Genomic DNA, 22,977 nt, shown 5'->3' with positions numbered 1-22,977 from the left:
TGCGTGCTAGTCACAATTCCCACAAAGACATCTTGTGTCTAAAATTGCATCAACCTTTCCCAAGATTCTTTCTTCTATTTTGCTAACTTTTCCTATATAAACTTTTTCTTCTTCTTGTCCAGATTCTGAGTTTCTTCTTATTTTGAAAATTCTGAGGACAGTCCTCTGGCCCAATGCCATTCCAATTTGCATATTGCACAAAATGTTACTTTTCCTTTCTCTATTTAAAGGATTTCTTCTGCCTTTACCTTGATTTCATTTTCCCCAATATCTTTGGTTTTCCTCCCCCAAAAATTCTCACAACCCTTCTGATCCCCACCATGCACCTTCCTCTTTATTCTCTAATCCTCAAATATTCTTTTCATTATCTGTTACACTGTTTTTTACACCAACTCTCCTGGATCACAAGCTGCTAATACCATTTGTTTTTTTGTCAGTGAGACTCTTATTGTAATACATGAAAACCCTTTGCTTCTCCTTCAAGCATGCTTTTCTTTCTCTACTACACTCTAGTTCTGTCTTCTCATACCTAATTATAAAATCTCTGTCCTTTCTATTTTTAAAATAATTTTTCATTTTTCTGTAATTTTCCATTAGAGTATCTTTTAGATATACTTCATCTAGTTTGGATAAGATTATCTTTGAACCTTTTCTTTATCCCAAGTTCATCTCTATCTATCCCTTCTGTCACTTCTAAAGCTTTTTCCTTTTAACTCCTCATTCTTATCTCTATCCCCAGATATTTCACTCCTCCATGCACCACAAGCCAATCTTCGACTTATCCTTTCCATCCTTTATACTCACCCTGTATCCTGCTAAATCTAGGACATTCTCTTCTCTCCACTTCCATTCCATCCCCAAATGCTTGCTGTCAGATCTGCTCATTTCTAAACTTATCTTGAAAGACTTGGATGTTTAAGTTTGACATACAGGTGACATTTTTCTTGTACCACTACAAACTCATTCAAAAGTGCAAGTGGGGCCCTTCGATGTAAACAGAGAAGGTATTGCTGTTCAAGGCTCTTTGTTTAGCACATGTACACACTTGGTGTTAGGTATTTTTTAAGAATGTTGGAGAACATGGTTTAGGCAAGAATTTATTAGTTTTAAGTCACTGGTATTTGGCCTTACCTGGTGATGTTAGGTGATCCAAAGGCTTTGTTGATCTGTTGCTTCACCTGATCTGGCATCAGTCGTCCATGCAGCCATGATTCTAAATAAGGTCCCCTCAGCATTTTTTATTGTGTGATGGATCCCTTATATCCTTTTGCACAATATAAGGCTTGCCAGTCAGAAGACAGAGGCAGTAAACCACCTCGAGTCAGCCACCTTTAAAGGTTCCGGAAGAATTTTAACTTGTTGCAAGTAGTTTCTTACCTGGTAATGGCTTTTTTTAGGAAATGGCCCACCTGGAGAATTTGTCATAATAATGTAACTACACTACATTGTGGTGTGAAACACATTTTTACGATAAAATAATGTCTAAACTTGTATAACCCCGAGCATAATCATTAACCTTGTCCCTCTGTTGCAGTGGGGCAAAACTTATGAGTTCTTGAACGGTTCCTGATAAACCGATCCAGGCACTGTTTTTTAGAAGGATCACCTGTAACACAAAACAAGAATTTGAATACTGTCGCTGACACTGACTTACAATACACCATAGAATAGCTGGGTAAGTATAAGGAAACGTTATTTCATCAGATGTCAGGCTTTTAGAAATCTAATATATAGCAAGAATTTGTAGCAGTTTTATTATTGGTCAAACTGAATTTTTAAATTTGGCATTGCATGAAATGAGTGTTGATATTGGTCCCATTAGTTCATTCTGCAGAAACAGTCTAGCTACCAGTTTGCTTCAGGAAGAAGAACAAACCTTTACCTTTCAGTTACTATCATCCATCTGTAGTCTAGCAGTTTTGTGGAATGAGGATTTACCCATATACCTGGAGTTATTAGCTTGTGCCTTTTTCTTTAGCTTCAATTACCGTCTATTTACTACTTCTAGTAAAGCCCCTTTCTTCATGGCAGATTTTTCTAAATGACCTAATTTTGACTAACTGCCATCCCTTGTCTGCTGACTGTGAGTATTGAACAAATTTTGAGTTCAAGAATTGCTTTGACTTTTCTAAAACTTAATATCAGAGTCAAATCTTTTCACTGTCCTGTAGCTGTTTATATGTGTCTTGTATTTCCTTTTTGCTGAGAAAGCTTCTATTAACTACCTTCTATTCCACTTTCTTGTACTAATTACCTCACTGTCCCCTTCATCTTCCAGTGGTTGGAAATCTCTTTCCATGGTCTCTTCTCATCTGCATTTTCTCCAGGCATTATCATCTCTATGAATGAATTGGAAAACAATTGTGCCCATCTATCATTCCTTGCTTTGTATTGTCACAGATGCCATTTCAGAAGTGTGTGTTTTGTCTATTTTAGACATCAGAGTTTTCTGCTTTCTTAGATATGATAGTCCAGACATTCAACTTACAAAGTTTGAGAGATATAAACAAATGGACAGTAAAATTGTGTTCAGAGAGCTACCCATAAGTTCAAATTTGTTCATGACACTTACCTGCTGAGATATATATATAGTTGTATTTCTCAAACCGGAGCAGAATTTCAAACTCGCGGCACACGTAGTGTGGCCAGGTGGTTGGTACCATTCCCGCTCTGGGAGGCGGGAATCGCCACCATTCCCATTTTCTATTCAGATTTTCTGTCACGTACTGTTAACACTGTTACAGTACCTCCGCTCTGATTTGCTAACTTGCTTGGTCTCACTTAAGTATTCTCTGACTTTTGGTTTTGATTCTTGGACTGTGGATATCACCACAACAAGCAAAAGAAAGCATTACAAACTGATCCACAAACCTCAAACAAGAGCGCTCACAACCTTCTGCCACCACCGCTGACTCGTAACTTCTCCATCACTGTCTTCCTAACTCCCATCTTCCGTACGTCATATGACGTCACGATGACCACCATTGCGTTATTCCAAACATAATGAGAGGACTGGCTTTACAAACACCCAATAAAGTTAACAGTGTATTTTGTCTACATTTCTTAAATGTATACTGTAGTGCCAGAAAATTAAAATAACAAAGTAACAGTGATGAAATTTATAAAACTAAGGTAATCACCCATTTGTCGTAAAAGGCTTATTCTGCACAAGAGATGGCGGCTTTTTTGGTTTCTCCTTCAGGTTGTCTTCTAAGCCTGACTCTCTTTAAGGCAATAAGGGATGATATGTTGGTACAAGTCGTATTTCATACCTCTCAGGGATCTATTCAGCCCTCAGGTTTTGGTAGGAGGCCAATTACAGGCCTCCTAGCATGCTTTGAGAGAGTTAGGAACAGAACCTTAAAGTAGCGGAGGTACTGAAGGAGAGTTTATAGCCATTCCTTTGTGTCTTCTCAAGCAGAAGTATCTCATTCTTCAGTAGGAGGTTGTAATTAGAGAGACTGCAGTGGAGCAGGTGTTGGTAATTCACTGGGATTTTACCTCCGACTTTTTCCTAGAGTCATAAGCAACTGGAGATTGGCGCCCAGTGTTGGACATATTGACAATGAAGAACTTGATGCGTCTGTCCCCATGCTACAGTATTTGGTTTTTTCCAGCATGGTTTTAGTGACTTTCCAAAAGACGATTGGATGTTTAAGTGGACATACAGGAGACATTTTTCTTGTACCACCATCCTCGATCATATTGCAAGTTCCTTCGTGTGGCAAACAGAGAAGGTATTGCTATTCAGGCTCTTTTGTTTTGGCATGTACAGCACCTCTATATAGGTATTCTTAAGAATTTGGTGTCAACTTTTGAAGCAAGAATTTATTACTGATCACTGGTTCAAGTTGGCCTACTCTGTTGACTTCAGTACTCAAAGGCCATGGATCTATTTCAGCCTTTCACCTGGCTCAGTCTCCATGCATTATGTTTTCAGTCAACCCTCAGCATATTCTTATCTGGTGATGAGTATACTTTTGCAATTTGCAGGCTTGCCTGTCAGAAGACAAATAGCGCTTCTTGCTTCTCGAGACCATTGTACTTCTTGCTTCTCTGAAAATTTTAGCCTTAAGTAGTTTCTTACCTGGTAATGGCTTTCTTTTAGGAAATGAAAGCCTCACTGGAGGAATTTGTCATAATAATCAGGCACAATTACACCATTCTTGGTGTAACAAATTACAACGTACAGCAAATGTTCATTAAACTTGTAAAGTAACCCCGGACCATCATTGTGTGAGCTCTGTTGGAGGGATGAGCGAAACTAAGAGTTGACTATTTTGTTCTTAAACCTATATCCAGGCACTGTTTTCTGTGTGCCCTGTAACACAAAACAAGAATTATGACAAATTAACCGTTACACTGACTTACAATACACCATAGAATAGTCAATACTACAACTGGTAAACCTTATGAGATGTCAGGGCTTTTAGAAAGCCTATTGAAGATTTGTAGCAGGTTTATCCCTGGTCAGAAACTGAGTCATAGCGGAAAGATTGCTTCGAGTGAAATGAACATGATATTGGTTCGTTAGTTCATTCTGCAGAAGGACAGTGTTTTTAGCAGTTGAGATTCAGGAAGAACAAACCTACCTACAGAGTGGTCATTACATCTGCAAGTCTAGCAGTTGTTGTGGAATGAGAGGAGCACTCAAATATGGAGTTATTAGCTTGTGGATTAACAGTAACTACCGTCTACTACTACTCGTTTGAGGGCCCCCAAGCTTGAATGGCAGATTAATTTCTTAAAGTTTGGCCCAATTCAGACTCATATGCCTTCCCCCTTTATCTGCTGTAAGGAAAGTATTGAACAAATTTTGAGTTCAAGAATTGCTGTATGACTCCTAGTAGCCTCAGAGCAAATTATTTTCTGACTTTCTAGCTTTCTCAGAGTACATGTGTCTTGTATTCTCCAGCTAAGGAGAAGCGACTCAAACTTCTGGAAATTCCATGCTGGCTGTACTAACTTCTGCATCTACTTTGCCCAACTGGTTGGAGATGCTTTCGACCTCTCTTCCCAGTAAGGGAGTTTTTCAAAGGTATCATGGATTCTATGAATGAATTGGAAAACAATTGTGGCCATATATCAGAAGCAGCAGTTGTGTATTGCTCCAGGTGCCATTTTAGAAGAATTTTCAGCACCTGTACCCTTGTAAACATCAGAGTTTCTCTGCTTTCTTAGATATACAGACACCACCCTAGTTTCAGACATTCAACACAAGTTTGAGAAGATACAAACAAATGGGATTACCAAAGTTAAAATTGGCATTCCAGAAGCACTCCCCTTTGCTACCCATAGAGTTCAAATTTGTTGCGACACACCTGTTGAATATATATATAGCTGTATTTCTCGAAATCCGACAGAATTTCAAGGCTTCAGCTGCAGTGCTGGCCAGGTGGATTAGTACTCATTCCCTTCGCTGGGAGGCGGAGATGGGAACATTCCCATTTCTAGATTTTCTCTGTCGCCGGTGCACTGTTAACATCTGTTACAGTACCTCCGCCTCTAGTTTAAGATTAGCTTGCTTATTCCCACTTAGTATTCTCTTGACTTTTGGTTTGATTCTTGGACTGTAGTTAGCTGCAGCTTTCTGGACTGTTGTGGATTTTGCTTATGACCTCCTCTTTAAATATGTCTGGTTCTAGTTCTGCTAGTTTCGGTGTATGTTGCATGGTGATTGTAGGTGAGACTACCCGAAAGCTTGGTGAACCCTCACTCGGTTTGTTTAGTGTAGGGGCATGTTTGTCTTATAGATGATCGATGTAGAGTGTGAACCTTTATCGGATGCGAGCTGGAAGTCTTATGATTACCGTGTGTTACGCAAGTTGGGCGTGACAGGGTTAGGAGGTCTTCCTCCAGGGTGGCCAATGCAAGAGTCAGGTTATTTCCTCCTGATAATCCTAATGTAGTTGATGTTGCACCTGTCCCTGTGGTTTTGCCGGGCCTGATGTTGTGTCTGTGGAGGTTGAAGCTGGCGCCAGTCATGAGTTCCATCCGTGTGCCTTCGAAAACAAGTGACATCTCTCCAAGTGCTGTGGTGGTGTCCCAGTGTTGTGGAGGGGCGTCAGTCGACCCCATAGTATTTCTGAGCCTGGACGGCTGTCCAGCTCCCGGGACTCAGGAGAAGGCATGTGTCGAAAGCCGCCTGAAGGTACGGGGGCTTCCCACCGATCTGGCACGTCCTTGGCAGGATCTGTTGTACAAGCTTCCCAGGCTGCCAGGATCGTGCTTGGCGTAGCATTCTCAAGGACTGCTTTTAGTCCTCGGCGTCCTCCCTGCGCAGGGTGGAAATTCTAAATGGAGACTCTGCGTCCTCTCCAAGAGGAGCTGTGTTCAAGGGCGCTTCTGAAATCCAGTCTTCTTCGTCGGCTAGTTATTTTGAAGCTTTTCCACACGCCAGAGAGAGGACTAGGATTTACGTCTGATGAGGATGTTTCTGGCGCCCCAGTCGCTCTAGGAGAGAACCTTTCTTGCTCTGTGAGGAAGAAGGCGTCCCCTCGCCCATCGTCTTCCCCATAGGATTGTCTCCTCCCAGACATGATTCTTCTCCATCTAAGAAGATTTGTTGGAGATGCAGCGGCAGTTGTCTTCTCTCTTATTGCTGAGAAGGACTCTGCTCACAAATAAATGCAAGGACTTGACTTTTACCTGTCAAGAGATCCAAGGAAGTCTCCTTCTCCTGCTCCTTTCGTGCGTCTCCGCCGCCTGTGTGCGTCGCCTTATGCGCCTGTTAGCTCTCTGGTCCTCGTCGTGGCGCTCGTCCAACATGGCGGCAGCTTCTTCCGAAGGCAACGGTAGCGCTCTTCAGGGCGCTTCTGTACGGGGCCTTCGACAAGACGCTCTTCCGGTTTTTAGGCGTGGCGCCAGTGTCGGCCATTCTTCAGGGCAGCTCTCCAGGGCTCCTCAGGGCGATCGCCGGTTGCTCTTCAGGGCGTTACGGAGCATTCTCTTTCGTCTGGGAAAAGAAGATCTCTTCTTAGTTTGGACCTCAAGGCAACCACGTTCCCCTAAAGTGTTGGGTGACTTAGTTGCTTCTCCGGCTGTGGCGGGAGGTTTCCTGGCGGTCGGATCACTGCTGACGTCGAGCCCTCGTCTGCTTCCTCTACTTCCGATTATCAAGTTTTGACCGGATTGCTTAAAGACTTGTTCGGAGACAAGTTTAAACCTTCGGCTCCTCTCTCTCCTCCTTCTCAGTTAGCTTCTTCCAAAGCTAGGAGAGCGCCGGGTTTTGAAGATGACTAACCGTTGGCGACCAGAGGGCTTTCAAGAGAAAGTCCAACGTGTGGATGGAGGCAGTCCCATAGCAGAACCTCTTTCGCTGTGCCTCCGTCTAAGCTTTCAGGCAAGGCTGGTATGTGGTATGAGACGGAGAAGATCTCAGCCTAGAGTTCCTTCCTCTTCTCAAGGGGATTTCACCAGTCTTGTCGACGCTTCCAGAAGGTCACATCTGCCTACTGCTAAGGTTTCTTGGACCTTGTCAGAGACAGACCATCATCTCAAAGGTCTCTTCCGCACCATGGAGGTGTTTAATTTTTTGGACTGGTGCTTGGGAGCTTTAGATCTTAAGCCGAATACCAGTTCAATTACCCTGAGGAGCTCTCTAGCGTCCTTAACTGTATGGACAAGGCAGTCAGGGATGGATCACAGAAGAACTGGCGTCTCCACTTTAGTACGGGCCTCTTAAAGAAAGGGAGCCTTGTTTCTGACTTCACAGCTAAAGTCTGTCTCTCCTTACGCAAAGGGCAGAGTTATTGTTAGCCCCTTTGTCCCACAACCATCTGTTTCCCCAGTCTTTGATTAGGGACATCTCCGCAAGTCTTAAGGAGAAGGCCACGCAAAGATCTGTTGACTCATTCTTCTAGGCGTCCTCCAGCTCCTTCTTCTTCTTCTGCTTCAGTTTTGTCCTCCAGGAAGAAGAAAGCCGCTGCCAGGAGGAACTTCTTCCTCTCGTCGTCTCGCGAGGAAGGTTTTCACCAGGAGCAGCCCCCTCTAAACTAGGGAAAAAAAGTGACTCCTTTCACCTCCAGACACCTGGGAGCCAGGCTTCTTTATTTCTGTGGAGCCTGGAGAGCGAGAGTGGGCCTTATCAGTCACTAACTGTTCTAGAGAGGGTTACAGATCCCCTTTCTCATGTTTCCACCTTTGCCTGCGTCGCCCAGGATCTGTCGCCGTCTTACCACCGAGGAAAAGCAACAAATTCTTTTGGACCTCCTGGAGCAGTTGTTAGAGAAGAGAGCCGTGGAACAAGTTCTGAAGTTGGATTCTCCGGGGTTCTACAACAGGCTTTTCTTAGTCCCGAAACAGTCGGGAGAGTGGAGACCGGTCTTAGATGTAGGCGTCTTGAATCGCTTTATTTCGAAGGAAAGATTCAAGATGGAAACGCCCCAGTCGGTTCTAGGGGCTTTAAGACCAGGGGACTGGATGGTCTCTCTGGACTTACAGGATGCGTACTTCCATGTTCCCATTCATCCTCAATCAAGGAAGTACCTGAGGTTTGTGCTGGGGGGACGAGTCTTCCAGTTCAGAGCTCTGCTTGGTTTGTGCACCGCTCCCATGATCTTCCGGTGATCATGGCGCGTTGCGAGGTGGCTTCACCTGGCGGGTGTTCGGTGTGTCGATTCTACCTGGACGATTGGCTCCTCCACGAGCCTCTTCTCGGGAGAAGTGTCTGGAGGACCTGACTTTGGCCTTCAAATTTGTGAAGTCCCTGGGACTTCTTGTGAACCAAGAAAAGTCCATCTGATCCCGGCGCAGTCCATGCGTCTATCTGGGAGTTCAGATGGATTCAGTGGCTTTAGACTTTTTCCATCCCGAGCGGCAACTGCTTTGTAGAAAAGTTTCGTCCTTTCTAGGAAAGAAACATGCTGATGAGGAATGGATGAGTTTGCTGGGGACCATTTCCTCATCTGGAGAAGTTTGTTTCTGGGAGGCTCATCACCAGACCACTCCAGTTTTTCATGGCGGAGAACTGGAGGGAAAAGGAGAATCTGGAAGAGATTTTGACGATATCTCCTTTTATCAAGGATCATCTGAAGTGGTGGTTCGACCCCTTAAAGCTTGCAGAAGGGGTTTCTCTTCGTCTTCAGAGCCCCGACCTAGTGTTGTTTTCCGACGCGTCCAGGGAAGGATGGGGAGCAACACTAGGAGGGGAGGAAGTGTCAGGCACCTGGAGAGGGACAGGGTGTCTGCACCTGCATGTTTTTTGAAAAAATCTCAAAGGTGGAGTGCTATCTTTCTGACTCTTCAATTCTTGAAGCCCAAGTTGCAGGCAGGAATTGTCCGTCAATTGGGACAATACCACAGCTCTAAGCGTACCTCAAAAAACAGGGTGCGATCTACGTTCCCTGTTCATCCCTGGCAGAATCCTGCTCTGGACTCATGCTCGGGTCACCTATTCTCCACGAGGTTCATTGCGGGGTAAGAGAATATCGAGCAGACCTTCTCAATCCCGGCAAAATCAGCTGCTAGGCCAGTGGACTCTTCACAGGAGGTATGTTTAGAGTTGTGGAGAATGTGGGGGCGATCCTCTAGTGGACCTCTTTTTCACGTCCAGGGCGGCAAGACTCCCCTGTTGCTCTCTGTCCTAGACCCAGGGGCGTTAGCCATAGGCGCCCTCCTCTTGGGACTGGAAGGCCTCAAACACTAAGCTTTCCCTCCCTTCAAGATCCTGGGAGAGTGATAGGAAGTTTGCAATGTCAGAAGAACAGGATGACTTTGGCCCCCTTCTGGCCATAGCCAGTTGGTTCCAGAGACCCTGGCCTTCTAGTGGACTTTCAGAGCCAGCTTCCACTGAGGTGGACTACTCAGGCAACCGCATTTCGAAAGGTTCCACAAAAACCTCTCCGCTCTGAGTCTGACTCGCGTTCAGACTATCCAGTTAGCCCAGAGCAGAGGCTTTTAGAGCTGTGGCAAAGGCCATCGCCAATGCCAGGAGACCTTCTTGAATGCGGTCTACCAATTTACAAGTGGTCTGTTTTAGGAGATGGTGCAGGGTGAGGTTTCCTCGACCACGACCTCTGTACCACAAATAGCTGACTTCCTTTTATCTTAGGCATAAGAATAAACTGGCAGTCCTCGACTATTAAGGAGCTATAGAAGTATTATGTTATCGGCAGTTTTTAGGCACAGGAGGCCCCTGAACGTGCGACAACAAGGATCTTCACGATCTACTGAGATCCTTCGAGACTGTCAAAATTCCTCAACTCAGGACACCTTCTTGGAATCTGGATGTTGTCCTGAAGTTTCTTATGTCTAGTACTTTTGAACCTCTGTCTTCGGCTTCCCTCAAGAGCGTGACGAGCTGTCTTCTAACGGCTCTGGCGACAGCTAAAGAGGATTAGTGAAGTGAAGCCATTAGCAAACATATTGGCTTTAGGGTCCCTAATGCTGTATGCTCCTAAATCCTTTGTTCTTAGCCAGAGCAAAATCAGCACAAACCCTTAGCCCAAGTCTTTTGAGATCAAAGGGTTTTAGCCGGAGATGCTTGGACAAAAGGAGTCAGAAAGAGTCCTGTATGTGTCCTGTCAGGGCTCTCAAGTTCTCTTGTAAGACCAAGGAAACTAGAGCTCATCGGACAGTCTGTGGTGTTCGGTGAAGAGACCTGATCTTCCCATGTCAGGAATGCCTTAGCATTCTTTTTAAATACTATTAGAGGCTCATTCCTCCTAGAAGGTGACATGAGACTTCTGAAAACAAAAGCTCATGAAGTTAGAGCTATCAGCGACTTGGTGGCTTTCAAAATATGTCTCTGAATGATATTCTTGGTGCGCTACCTTCTGGCGAAGTAATTCAGTGTTAAACCGCATTACTTGCGGGATCTTGAAGGCGACATTTATTTGAAGACTGCTCTTCGCTGGGACCATACGCTTCCGCAGACACAATGTTGGGAGAAGAGGCATACTCATCCTATCCTTTAGGGGTTAGTTGTATTTTTTTAATCTTGTTGTTGTTTTTTGGTTGTTGGGTGGCCATTGAGATGGACGTCCCAATTTTAGCCTATGTTAGGTTCATTACCTTAGATAGGGCGGTCAGGTGGTTGGTCGTTGCTCCTTCTCCCTCTCTGTATGGTCGCATGATCTAGTCCTATTGTGGTCACGCCCTTGGACAGGTCATCCAGATCTCTCCAGCTTTATAGGTCCCTACCTTGCTGAGACTCTAGAAAAGCAGAAGCAGGCTTGGGTGACAGATAACCTCAAGTCAGCTATGCTAACAGGTAAGAGAACCAAGGTGTCAATCGCCTACATTTATTTGTTTCCTAAATCCTATTCTGTCTCTTCCACCTCCTCACGGTGGGATTCAGCTATATATATATCTGGCAGGTAAGTGTCATGAACAAATGATATTTTAATAATAAAATAAGGTTTGTTCATACTTACCTGGCAGATATATATACTTTGTGCCCACCCGCCTCCCCTCTTGAGACAGTGGCACTAGAAAATCTGAATAGAAAATGGGAATGGTTCCCGATTCCCGCCTCCCAGCGCTGGAATGAGTACTAACCACCTGGCCACACTGCGTGTGCCGCGAGTTTTGAAATTCTGTCGGATTTCGAGAAATACAGCTATATATATATCTGCCAGGTAAGTATGAACAAACCTTATTTTATTATTAAAATATCATTTTTGCTTTTTGCACCTACATTACTGTATGTACAGTGTACTGTGTTTTAGGATGAAAAATGTACAGTATGGTATTGATTTTGTATCATACTGTACTTAAATAGGCATGAAGAGTACAGTAACCAACTTACAAACAATTGAACATACAAACGGCTGTGAAACATAACTCGTTTGCAAGTTGGGTGGTGTCTGTACAGTAGTACGAGTTTTCCGCTGTCTTCTTTCAATATCGTTCCATGCTTTCCTTGTAATGCATCATGTGCGATTAGATCTGGTTAATGATCAGCACCTTAAGGTGTTGAGATCAGCTGAGATTGAAGTAGGGAGGCCTTACTAAAGATGGGGCAATAATCTTGGCCTTATTTTGAGCTAAATACAATTTTGGGCTAGGCCCTTACCTACAACAGTATCTTTACCTAGCTTGGAGTCACTAGGGCTTGAGGAACTTGACCCCTTGGGTGTCCAATACTGTCTGTAAGGATTGTTGGAATTGCACTAACAGAATTAAACCTGATGCAGAGGTTTTGCCTTGAGTGATCTGGAAACCAGCATTTCCTAAGAGTAGAATGTAATGTCCTTTTCAATGGGTCTTTAGTTTAGGACTTTCATGCTAATTTCTATCCTTAATGGAAGGTAAGCCACTGGTCATGTGAGCTATAGCTACAACTTTTAAATTTGAGAACTTAAAATTGGATAAGATATTGAAGTCACTTAGTGGCAAGGTAATCTTGTGCTTGCTTTGGCTTATCTTCATGGTGTAGAGTTTAAATACAATTATTGCAGAGCATTAACTCCCCTGGTTTGTGCAGGGGATATTATGTCCTGAATTGATAGGTAGGCTTAGTTTGGTCTACTGCCTTTTAAACTTAGTTGTGGTTTTTAGAAAGCTTGGAGGTACTCAGTGTTGAGTATTAGAAGTACTGTATACCTTTTTTGTACATATGTATTTGTTAGTTATCCATCAATGGGTCTGCAGGGTTTTGGGCACAGTAACCCTACTCCTCCTCCTGCTGAAGGGGCATCCTCCAAAGAGACCTCAGCCATCTTCATGATGAGGATCTCGTACCTGAGTGACAGTCCTCCTAAGGCAACATTAATAACCCTATGGATTGATTCATTGGGTAAAACAAACTCTTATGTATAAATATTTTGTTGCTAAGTAGCCTGTAAGGGTTTGCTGATTTTTGCTTTGTCCACCTCCTGTTTCAAATGTGGGAGTCAGCTATATAATGGAGAGATAAGGTTCATTTCAAAAATATAGATACTTAATTTAAGATCTATTTTTTAAATACTTACCTCTCCATTATATAAATTGCCCTCCTTACCTCCCCACATTCAAAATGGACAGAAGTAGACTGAAGACTATGGGTGTTTGTACCTGTTAGTCTCCTGGTATTTAAGAAATAAATTGTAAATTGAATATTTATATTTTTGTAACTAGTGTTTTGCTTTCTACAGTTTTAAATATCCTACAAGCAAACATTGCAAAACATTACTAGTAAAGCGCGACTGACATGGTATGTGTTTAAGTACTTGTCCTTGCTAAAATATCTGAAAAATCTGTCATGTCATCAGACCACCGTAAGTTTTTGTTTTTTTATTTTCAGGAATATGAAATTGATAAAACCCATGGAATTACTGGTCCTGAAGATGTGGCAAAAATGGGAATAAAGAAATACAATGAGCTTTGCCGAGGTATTGTTATGAGATACGCCAATGAATGGGAAACCATTGTGTCAAGATTGGGAAGATGGATTGGTGAGTTGTGATTTGTGCATTTCGTTTACTGTTTGGCAGTGATTGTGAGCTGAGCACTACTAGTCTTTACAAGGAGTCCTGTGGATGTATCTCGTTTAGTATTAGTACTTGTGATGGTTTGCAGGATTGTTTGATACTGTGTGAAGGAATAGATTTATTATACATACAATTTAGGAACAATATCTGCAACAGATGGAATGTTTCTGGCCTTCTTCCCACTTGGCCCATCATATGACTCTCAAGATACTTTTTTTAAATTACAGTAATGCCTCGATATTATGTGCTTTGAGTTGCATGAATTCACAGACACTTTGTCATACACGGTTTTTTCATAGACGCGACAGTTGCAAAATCCTCAAGAAACCATGTAGAAGTGGTTATGTTTAGTTTTTGAAGTAATGTATAAATTTTCATGCTTTTATGAGTAAAATTGGTATGAAAAATTTCAGTTTGTATTTTTGTACATAAATACTGTATGGTAATATAGTACGTTACGTTAAAATACAGTAAAATCAACCAAAATCACAAAACAGCTGTCGATGTAAACATCTCTCTCTCTCGGTACTTTAACATTTGCTTTGACGTATGAGGTGTATTTTTGTTCTCTCTCTCTCTCTCTCTCTCTCTCTCTCTCTCTCTCTCTCTCTCTCTCTCTCTCTCTGAGATAAGAGGGAGGTTTTTTATACATATGTAACATGTATGTTTATTTGTTGTGTATACTCTAGTTTTGTGGGTAAACATGACTTTATTAATTTTTTCATATTTTCCATGATATAATTACAGATTTTTGCATTTCTGTAGTAAATTTTAAAAGAATAAAATAGATTCCCCAGTCTTTTCTCCGATCCTTTGGAGTGATGGGGAGTGTAACCTAACTGTCACTTATCCTTGACACTGACCACACAGGGAAGAAAATGTTGCCCACTAATGGTCAAATAAAATACCCCTACAGAAGGATACTGAAAAATCTCTCTCTCTCTCTCTCTCTCTCTCTCTCTCTCTCTTAAATCATAAATTTCCATCTTTTGATATCTAAAGTAAAAATAACTTGCCTCTCTCTCTCTCTCTCTCCAAAGTTATTCCCTCTTATACATCATCAATAATTTTTCTCTTGATATTTAATGTAAGAACAAACTCCCACATCTCTCTCTCTCTCTCTCTCTCTCTCTCGTAATAATTCATGAATAATTTCATTCTTGATATTTAACGTAAGAACAAACCTACTTCTCTCTCTCTCTCTCTCTCTCTCTCTCTCTCTCTCTCTCTCTCTCTCTCTCTCCATATTAATTCATGAATAATTTCTCTTGATAAACCCCAAAACTCTCTCTCTCTCTCTCTCTCTCTCTCTCTCTCTCTCTCTCTCTCTCTCTCTCTCTCTCTCTCTCTCTCTCTCTCTCTCTCTACGTAATAATTCATGAATAATTTCTCTTGATAAACCCCATGCCTCTCTCTCTCTCTCTCTCTCTCTCTCTCTCTCTCTCTCTCTCTCTCTCTCTCTCTCTCTCTCTCTCTCTCTCTCTCTCTCGTAATAATTCATGAATAATTTCACTCTTGATATTTAACTTAAGGACAACCCCCCACCGCTCTCTCTCTCTCTCTCTCTCACACAGTACAGTACAGCTAACTTTTAAATGAAATTAAAGTGCTTTAGGAACATGATTTTGTCATATTTGGGGTTTAACTGTAGAAATAAGCATATACTGTATGTCTAGTATTAGCATTTTTAGTGACCTTGCCAAACTTAGGCAAATCCTTGCCTTACACGAGTTGTTCTGGAACTTAACCTTGCGTAAGTTCGAGGTATTACTGTATTTTATTTTCTAATGGATTTAGAAAGTTATTTCACAGACTTAGGTGGATGTCTCACAAAAGAACATCTTGTTACTCAAAATGAGTTTTGAGTTCTCTCCTTCTCCCTAGCTTTTAAGTAAAACCTGTAGCTCTGCCATCCTTAGAGAAGGTGCTTGAATTCATTAGAACACATTTGCTAAACTCTACTTGTGTGATATTACACATAAATCTGTTTATTCATTGGGAACAATCTTCATAGCAGGTAATTGTTTATCAGCTGGGAGAAATTGGGTCACTCATTTTTATCCTCTTCATGATCTCATTTCTCATGAATATGGCACATAAATTTTATGTGCCATAACAAAATGTACATGCCTTTATGCCTCATGTACTTGGTGAGACTTATTTTAGGATCATGTCCTCCATTGCAAATCCTTTAATTTATAGAACCTTGCTTGGTTCTGGATGATAAATTTATTCTCTATTATCCATAGTTAACAAGGGATCAGAGTTCTTCCATTTTGACATCCTGTCTTCCTTGGTTCCTATTCCTCATCCTTTCTCCTAAATTTCAATTTAGGCTGTATGTGATTAATGAGCATGTAAGAATAATATTTTTACAATAAAGTATGTTTGTTCCTATGGCCATACAAACCATCACTTACGTAGTAGTATTCCTTAGCACAAGCTAGAATTGGTTATTGAAACTTGGCAACAAGGTAGTTAACTGCTGGCTAAAGGGGGTAATTAGGGGAGCACCTCACTTGCCTAGTGAACAAGCATTTTTTTTTTTTTCAGCCACTGTCAGTTGAGGATGTCGTGCTGTGCTCCTGCTGACTGGTAAGCTGGAACTTTCATTTTTGTTTTGAGTCTTTGGTATACTTTGCCCTTGAGAAACCGTGTGAATAATGGAGGTGTGAAGGGCATGAGAGAGTATATGTGGCCCTTCATGCCCTCTTGTGAGGTGGGTCCCCCACTGTTATTGCTCTTCTGTAGGGGTAGGATTTGCAGAAGAGGAAGGCAAGAAGTTTTTACCCACTACTTTCTTTGCTTCTTCCATGTGTATGCTGCTCTCCTGTACTGGAGGGGCTTATGTGGGGGAAGGTGAGAGATTGCTACCGTTTGCTGTTGTTACTCCCACAGTAGCTCAACACTGTTGAGCCTCCATTAAGTATTGGTCTTCCTGTGGGAGATACCCTCTTGACATTGATCATGGCTGCTGATTCAGAGGATTCAAGAGATGGGCTAGGGCAAGGAAAACCAGTGCTTTCCTTCTTCCTCCTCCTTCTTGTGCTCTTCTCTTTCTTCTCATCCTCATTTAGGAAGAAGAAAAGCCTGAGATCTTATACAAGAAGGCTCATAAGGCTTTGAGTGAATGCCTTTATTGGGCTCTGGGAAGTGTTGATGTTCAGCCACTTCCTTGTGATACATGTGCTGTAGGTAACGCTGACATAGGTCTCACTGAGCAAGCTTTGTATCCCAGGTTGACCCACACTTCTTGGCCAGAGGAATGCCTAGGGCTATATCTCCCGTGCTTCACCAGAAGCTTATGGCATAGCCAGTGCTACCCCTGTGCCAGAGTAGTGGACAGTCCCCAGACTGTGCTCTTATCAGGTGGAGTTTATGTGCGACAGGTCTCCACTGTATGGGGCTCAGTGTTTGTTTGCATGTGAACTTGAACTTGCTGCATTCTGGTGGCTCATGGTTAGTCAGAGGCCCTAGAATTTGTGTGTATGGTGGTGCCATGCCTATACTCTCGTGGCCTTGCTTATTTCAGAGTTCATGCCCAACAGGAGGTCCATGGGATGGAGGACAAGGGCCTGAAACTCCTTTCAGTTCAAGGGTTATGGTACTGATCGTGTGGCACAGTCTTGTGAGCGTGAGTAAGGGGGTTGCACTGTATTTCTCTTGCTTGGTGAATGAATGGTCCTTGGACTGTGAATGTACAGACAGGAAGCTAGGTACCCTGGGTCTTCCTGTGTCTTAGACAGGCATACTACCAGTGTCATGTACACTTGTGCTACTCCCAAAGGATTCTGGGTAGGGGTGGTAGTATTGGTACAATCATGCTCTGCTCATAAGCAGTCAAGTTATCGTGTGTGTGTGTGTATGTGTGTAGACAGGGTGCTCTGTATCCCAAGTCTTACTTATTGATTGGGTGTGCAGACAGGGTGCTCAGTACCCCAAGTTTTGCTGTGTTTTCTCAAACAGGACTGACTGTGGCTGGCACACCTTGGGTTTTCCTAAAGCACATGGGATAGTTACCACTACCCTCCCGCTTGTTGGGCATGGTCCTTGGACCGGGTCGGGTGCTTTTTGGCGCGGTTTTTTTGGCACCGTTTCTTGGGCTCCAGATTTTTTGGCGACAAGTTTTTTGGCGCCCACACTTTTGGCGCACCAAATTTTTTCACCAAAATAAGAATGAAAATATCAAGAGGATTACATTAAAATAAGAAGAAAATTTGAATGTTCCATCACAATACCACACGTCAGAATCTCGTAAAAACACAGTCCAGCTCTGTCTTCCGAAAATTAAAATTCTTTCGTCTGATCGACCATTGTCACCAATTAAAAAGTTTTCATGCTCACCATTGTTTTTCATATAAAGTTTGTATTCATCTGGGATCACTAATTCACAAACATTGACAGGATTAGGAGGAGCGAGGCTCAAGTGATTTCTCCTTCTCTTTATTATTTGCTTCATTAAATCTAAATTTGGAGGTGCTCCTTGAGCGGCTTGAGAAATATTCTCTGTACAAGAACTTATAATTACCGAAGGCTGATCTTGGTAGTCTTCAGCCCAACTCTTTAAACTAGTTTTAATAGCAGCTACTTCTACACTTGCTATTGAAGCACCATGAGAATGTTCATTTATTTCATTTATCATTTCATTGTCTTGAGTGTGGATACGGGCTTTGCACTCATTCTTATTTTCACATCTCCAAAACTTTGTACTAGGGTCCTTCTTGCTATGCTTATCGAACACATAAAGATATCCATTATGCGAATATTTGGGTTTATTTTTCTTACTTAGAATAAGTTTAGCCATTTCTGTAGATGGGTTCAACTCAACTATTCTTAAATTTTAACATGTAGGCAGTAGTAAAAAGCTGTTTCTGTACTGTGGAAATTGCTGTCAAGTTAAAGAGAACCCTTTTTTTTTATTATTTATTTATTTAGTTAACTACTTAATTTTTTTATGTACTCTTTCCCCCATTCTTTTCCCAGCCCAAGAAGAACCCTAAAAGAGTTCAGAGGTCTGGTTAAACAAATCATTTATAACTAACTAACTAAAGAGAGAGAGAGAGAGAGAGAGAGTTATTTTCAGAATATTTTTGGCGACAGACAGATAGATAGATAGAAAAATCTCTCAGAATATTTTAACCTGAGAGAGAGAGAGAAAAAACTTGAGAGAGAAAAACCCTGGAGAGAGAAAAAAGAGGCACCTGGAGCCCAAAATAGAACCATTCCGCCTTGGACCACGTGTGTGCAGATTGTGTTCTTGCACTGTAGCTGTGGTGTAAGTTACCCATGTTCTGTGTTCGAACCCTCTGGTGATGCCAGGTTTGTTCAAGAATCCTGATGTACATGGTCTCTGGGTCATGAGTTTACAGTATCGTATTGAGCCACACACATGTAATTAGGTAGACTTTGAGTCAGGAACCAGTTCCCCTAACTACTACTAATAGTTCTTACATTGAAAGTTTACTTTTTCTTGGAAGTGATGACTTTTGAGTGTTTGGAAATGTGAAGGTATGTATTTGTGTAATTTATTTGGAAACAGTTGTAAACTCAAATTTTTTACAAAAATTTATTATTCAGTATCAACCAAAGAATGATTCTAAGGAAATATCTAATTAAATCATTATTTACTAAACTTTATTTCAATCTTGGCTAAACTTTGAAAGAACTGCACCTTTAGTTTTTCAGTACTTCACGTTAATGACATGAGGCAACTGGTTGTATTTAAGGTTCCTTGGACAGAATTATAAGAATTATTTCATCAGAGGAAGCAATGAATACTGTTATATACTAACTGGACATGATTATTATCAACATTCAGGTCCCAAAGATTTTTTTATTGCATTGTTTTTTGTCTAATTAAAAATTTTTAGTCATCCAATGCAACAATCTGACACTTATTATTTCACAAAACTTCAGCAGCACACATTTTAAGAAAGCAGTCCACTACAGGTTGCATAGGACATGCCAATTAATTGGAATAGGACAGAGTCACCGTCTTTTGATTTCAGCACAGAAAATTTCTTTTGAGAAGGCATGTATCAGAGAAGGCAGGTCTCCTGGAGGAAGAAAGGGACTATGAAGATTTTAGTGGGTAGTAATTTAGTCCTCAAAGGCAGTCTGAAATGGGGAAAGGAATAAAACATGTAAGAAGGAACCACAATAACAAAAAGCCAAGTAACAATTTAAATATTTTTTAACATGAAGCCCTAACAAATTACCTTTTTTTACCTTTATTTTTTTGCCAGGCTTTCAGGATATTGCCATTTTGTCCAAGCCATGGTGATTGTGCACAATAACGCATTTAAATATTCAACTGCAGAGTCTAGAATGTAGTTCGGTTTTGACCAGTCATATGGAATCTATTGGATGTTAACCACAGTTTCGAGCTGTTACCAGTTAACCTCAAATTGTTGCAGTACAAAAGTCTATGGAACTGTGTACTATGATTTAAATCAATTATGGCTACCTTGAATAGATTTTAGGTGATCCGCACTGCTAAGTCTGATATTTTAGTCCACAGCCCAAGAGTGCTTTTGCTTTAGGGAATTTATTAAAACCTGAGATTTTTTTGTTTTGTTCAGAACCCCCTCACCATAGTTTGAAAGATCATTTGGCTCTGTGTGATTAAAGCTCTCAGGGAAGTAAACTGCCCCTTTGTTGAACCCTCCTCATCAGCAGAGCATACTCGAGGGTTCAGTCAGGAGGTGAGTCAGTTCTGATTGCCAGTGCGTTGCTTACTTGTGGTGTCTTGGATCGAGTTAACAGTCTGACCTGCAGATCAGAGGGATCTCTCCTTTCCAGGAATCAAGCAAACTACTTTCCTGCTGTTTACATACCAGGGAAGTTCATTTTGCCAGAAGATGCATAATGTCTGTGCTCTTTCTCACCAAGTTTTGTCTGAAACAGTCTTGTTCAACGGAACGGACTATTCTTGGGTTCATCTTTATGCACTCTCATGTCAGGAGAGGTCTCCTCTTCTATTTAAGTAAGATAAAGAACATAGTCTTGTTTCTTTTAGGAAGGGCAAGGAACTTTCCTAATCCTCCCCCACCAGCTCTAGCTAGGAAGGGACATAAGGGGAAGAAGAGAGGCAGGGATGCTGAGTTGGTAGTTCTCTCTAACTGTCTTTAGTAGGGAATACCTGTCACATCATTGGGCAGTGTGGCAGAGATGGGTGCAGATTACCCATCAAGGACTGTGACCCACATCTGTTGTAGGTACAAGTACTGTTCTTATCATATCCCCCAGAATTATAAAAGCTTTGATCCTGTCGGCAGTGTTGAAAGGGATGTTGTAGAAGAAAGCACTGGAAGTTGTGGGCAACCAATCTCCAGGGCTTTAGAGTTGCCTCTTCCTCCTGGAGAAGCAGACTTGTGGTTGGTGACAGTTATCAGTCTCTGTCAAAATGAGCTTGTCCTTCAGATTTAGATCAGATGGAACTGGCATGGTCATTGATGAGTTGGTGATGGCCCTGCTGCTGTTCACACAGGTGCTTACCTTGCTTTGGCTGTGTTATCTAGATGACTGATTAGTTCTGGCATCCTCAGGAGGGCAGTTACTCTGAAACAGAGAATGTTTACTCCATCTCCAAGCAGCAAGCAAAGTGCTAAGGCATGCTTATGGACGCAGGAGCACCTCCAGCTGTCGCATCAGCAAGCTCAGAGGTCACAGCCCAGTTCCTGTCTCAGCAGGAACAATCAGCTTGGCTTTGGCAGGTCATCCTCATCCACCTGCCATCATTGAAGGGTGTTCCATAATAGCAGCTCCACCTGTGCTCACTTCAGTGGCAATTGGAGCAGCACTGGTCAGCTCCAAGCATTCCTCCCTCTCAATTTGTGCCCTTGAGTGGGGAGATTGGAGAGGATCTTAGGAAGTGCCTGGATGACAGTCACCTCCTCACACAGTTCCAAAAACTCAGCTTTACCCGTGATGTGTCTGTTCACTGGTGCATTGAAGGACGGTTGTAGTGCACACCTGAAATGCTAATTCAGTTTAGGTGTGTGGGTAGAGGACAAACCTCATATGCACATTAACATGGGAAAGCAAGCTGCATTGCTAGCCCTGCAAGCACACTGAAGTGTTGATAAACAGAATGCAAGTGTTTTACCTTTGTTAGTTGGTGAAGCAGATACATGAGTGAGTGGTTTACCATGTTGTTGAGCTGTAAGCCAGTTACATTTCTAGAATGATTACATTTCTAGAATGAGGAATGATTTGGCAGACCAGTTCAGCTACCAAAGAAGGTAGTAGGGACAGAGTAGTCCTTACACAGGGAAGGTATTCCAAGATCTGAGGATCATAGGTGATTGGCCTGGTCACCATGTAATTAAACAGGAAGCTCCTGGCATTCTGCTCTTCAGTGCCAGATCCCTGGGTAACCCTGGAGGATGCTCTCCTGCACCCCATGGGACAGTCTGGATGCCCATGCCGTTCCTGCACTATGTCACATCTACTGAGTGACCAGCCATGTGATGGACACCCTGGGGTTAGAGTGACCTTGTTCCAAGTTGTTTCCCAGAGAGATTCCCCTTGGCCCACTTGCTCAGTAGAGGAAGTAGCCTATCTTTTGTTAATTATTTTGTAGGAAGGGTCTCTCTCTGGCCAGAGCCTCTGTTCAGTGGATTGTGGACTTATTGGTACAGTATACTATTGTCAAGACAAATTCCTCAGCCTCAGTGGTGAAAGGTTGTTGCTGCCATAAGTCAGGCCTTGATACTGAAGGTTAAAGCTCTTTTTCATTTGACTTATCTGTGCCTGATAAGGAGCTTTGTTCTGTCTTGCCCTCTCAAGAATCTTTAGCCTGTGGAGCAGGATGTGGTTTTCATCCTCTGCAGCCACCTGTCGTCTTTGGAGAAGCTTGTTCTATAATAGCAAATCTACCTGTGCTCACTTAAGTTGCAACTAAAGCGGTGGGTCAGTTCCAAGCAACCTTCCCTCCCAGCTCATGCCCTTGTGCTGGGAGCTCAGAGAGGATCTCTTGTAGTGCTTGGATGACACATACCTCATCTCTGGAGTTCCTCAAATCTCAGCTATCATATGATGCATCCAGATAGATGTCTTCCTGCTACCCATAGCCTCAAAAAAGCATATTGGTGAATAACACAGCCTTCTTGTCCAGTACTTAGTAGATTTGAATCTCTGTCTCATTAATCCTTGGTTTGTGCCAGAAACCAAAACTCATCAGTTCTTGACTGGAGATATGAGAGCATTTGTTTTTCCTCTCTCTGGGACCTTGCTGGTGGTCCCTACAAGAATCTTTTAGACCTGGTATGAACTGGAGGTTATACCCATGTGGGAACTAACCTCTTAGACCAGAATGCCCCTTTGCATTCTGGGTTCTTAAAATCATATAAGCTTACAACACTTTAGGTGAAGCAGACAGTTATACAGTTTTGGGTAAAACTCACTAAGTTGGGGGTCTGGAACTGTCTGTGGCACTTCTGAGTAACATTTTGGTGACAGGTAATGACAGCAGATATCTGAAGCATGAGACCATCCTTATCTTATTCTACCAGAGGGACATCACCCACAAGCCCTCGGACATCTTCCCTTGGAGCCTGTGGTG

General features: G+C 42.3%; 1 protein-coding gene across 4 annotated transcripts in view; it reads left to right on the top strand.

The window, feature by feature from the left end:
* The window catches only part of IleRS (Isoleucyl-tRNA synthetase), a 173,882-nt gene that overhangs the window by 116,204 nt on the left and 34,701 nt on the right, over nucleotides 1-22,977 (top strand). For all 4 annotated transcript variants that reach the window (XM_067106897.1, XM_067106896.1, XM_067106895.1 and 1 more), the window contains one exon: nucleotides 13,226-13,376. In XM_067106897.1, the coding sequence (XP_066962998.1) occupies nucleotides 13,226-13,376 (151 nt within the window). The remainder of the gene's footprint in view (nucleotides 1-13,225; nucleotides 13,377-22,977) is intronic.

The sequence above is a fragment of the Macrobrachium rosenbergii genome, chromosome 7 (genome assembly GCF_040412425.1).
Source record: "Macrobrachium rosenbergii isolate ZJJX-2024 chromosome 7, ASM4041242v1, whole genome shotgun sequence".
In the NCBI taxonomy this organism is placed as follows: Eukaryota; Metazoa; Arthropoda; class Malacostraca; order Decapoda; family Palaemonidae; genus Macrobrachium; species Macrobrachium rosenbergii.
Note: the sequence above shows the minus strand (reverse complement) of the source record. Positions and strands in the feature narration are given on the sequence as shown.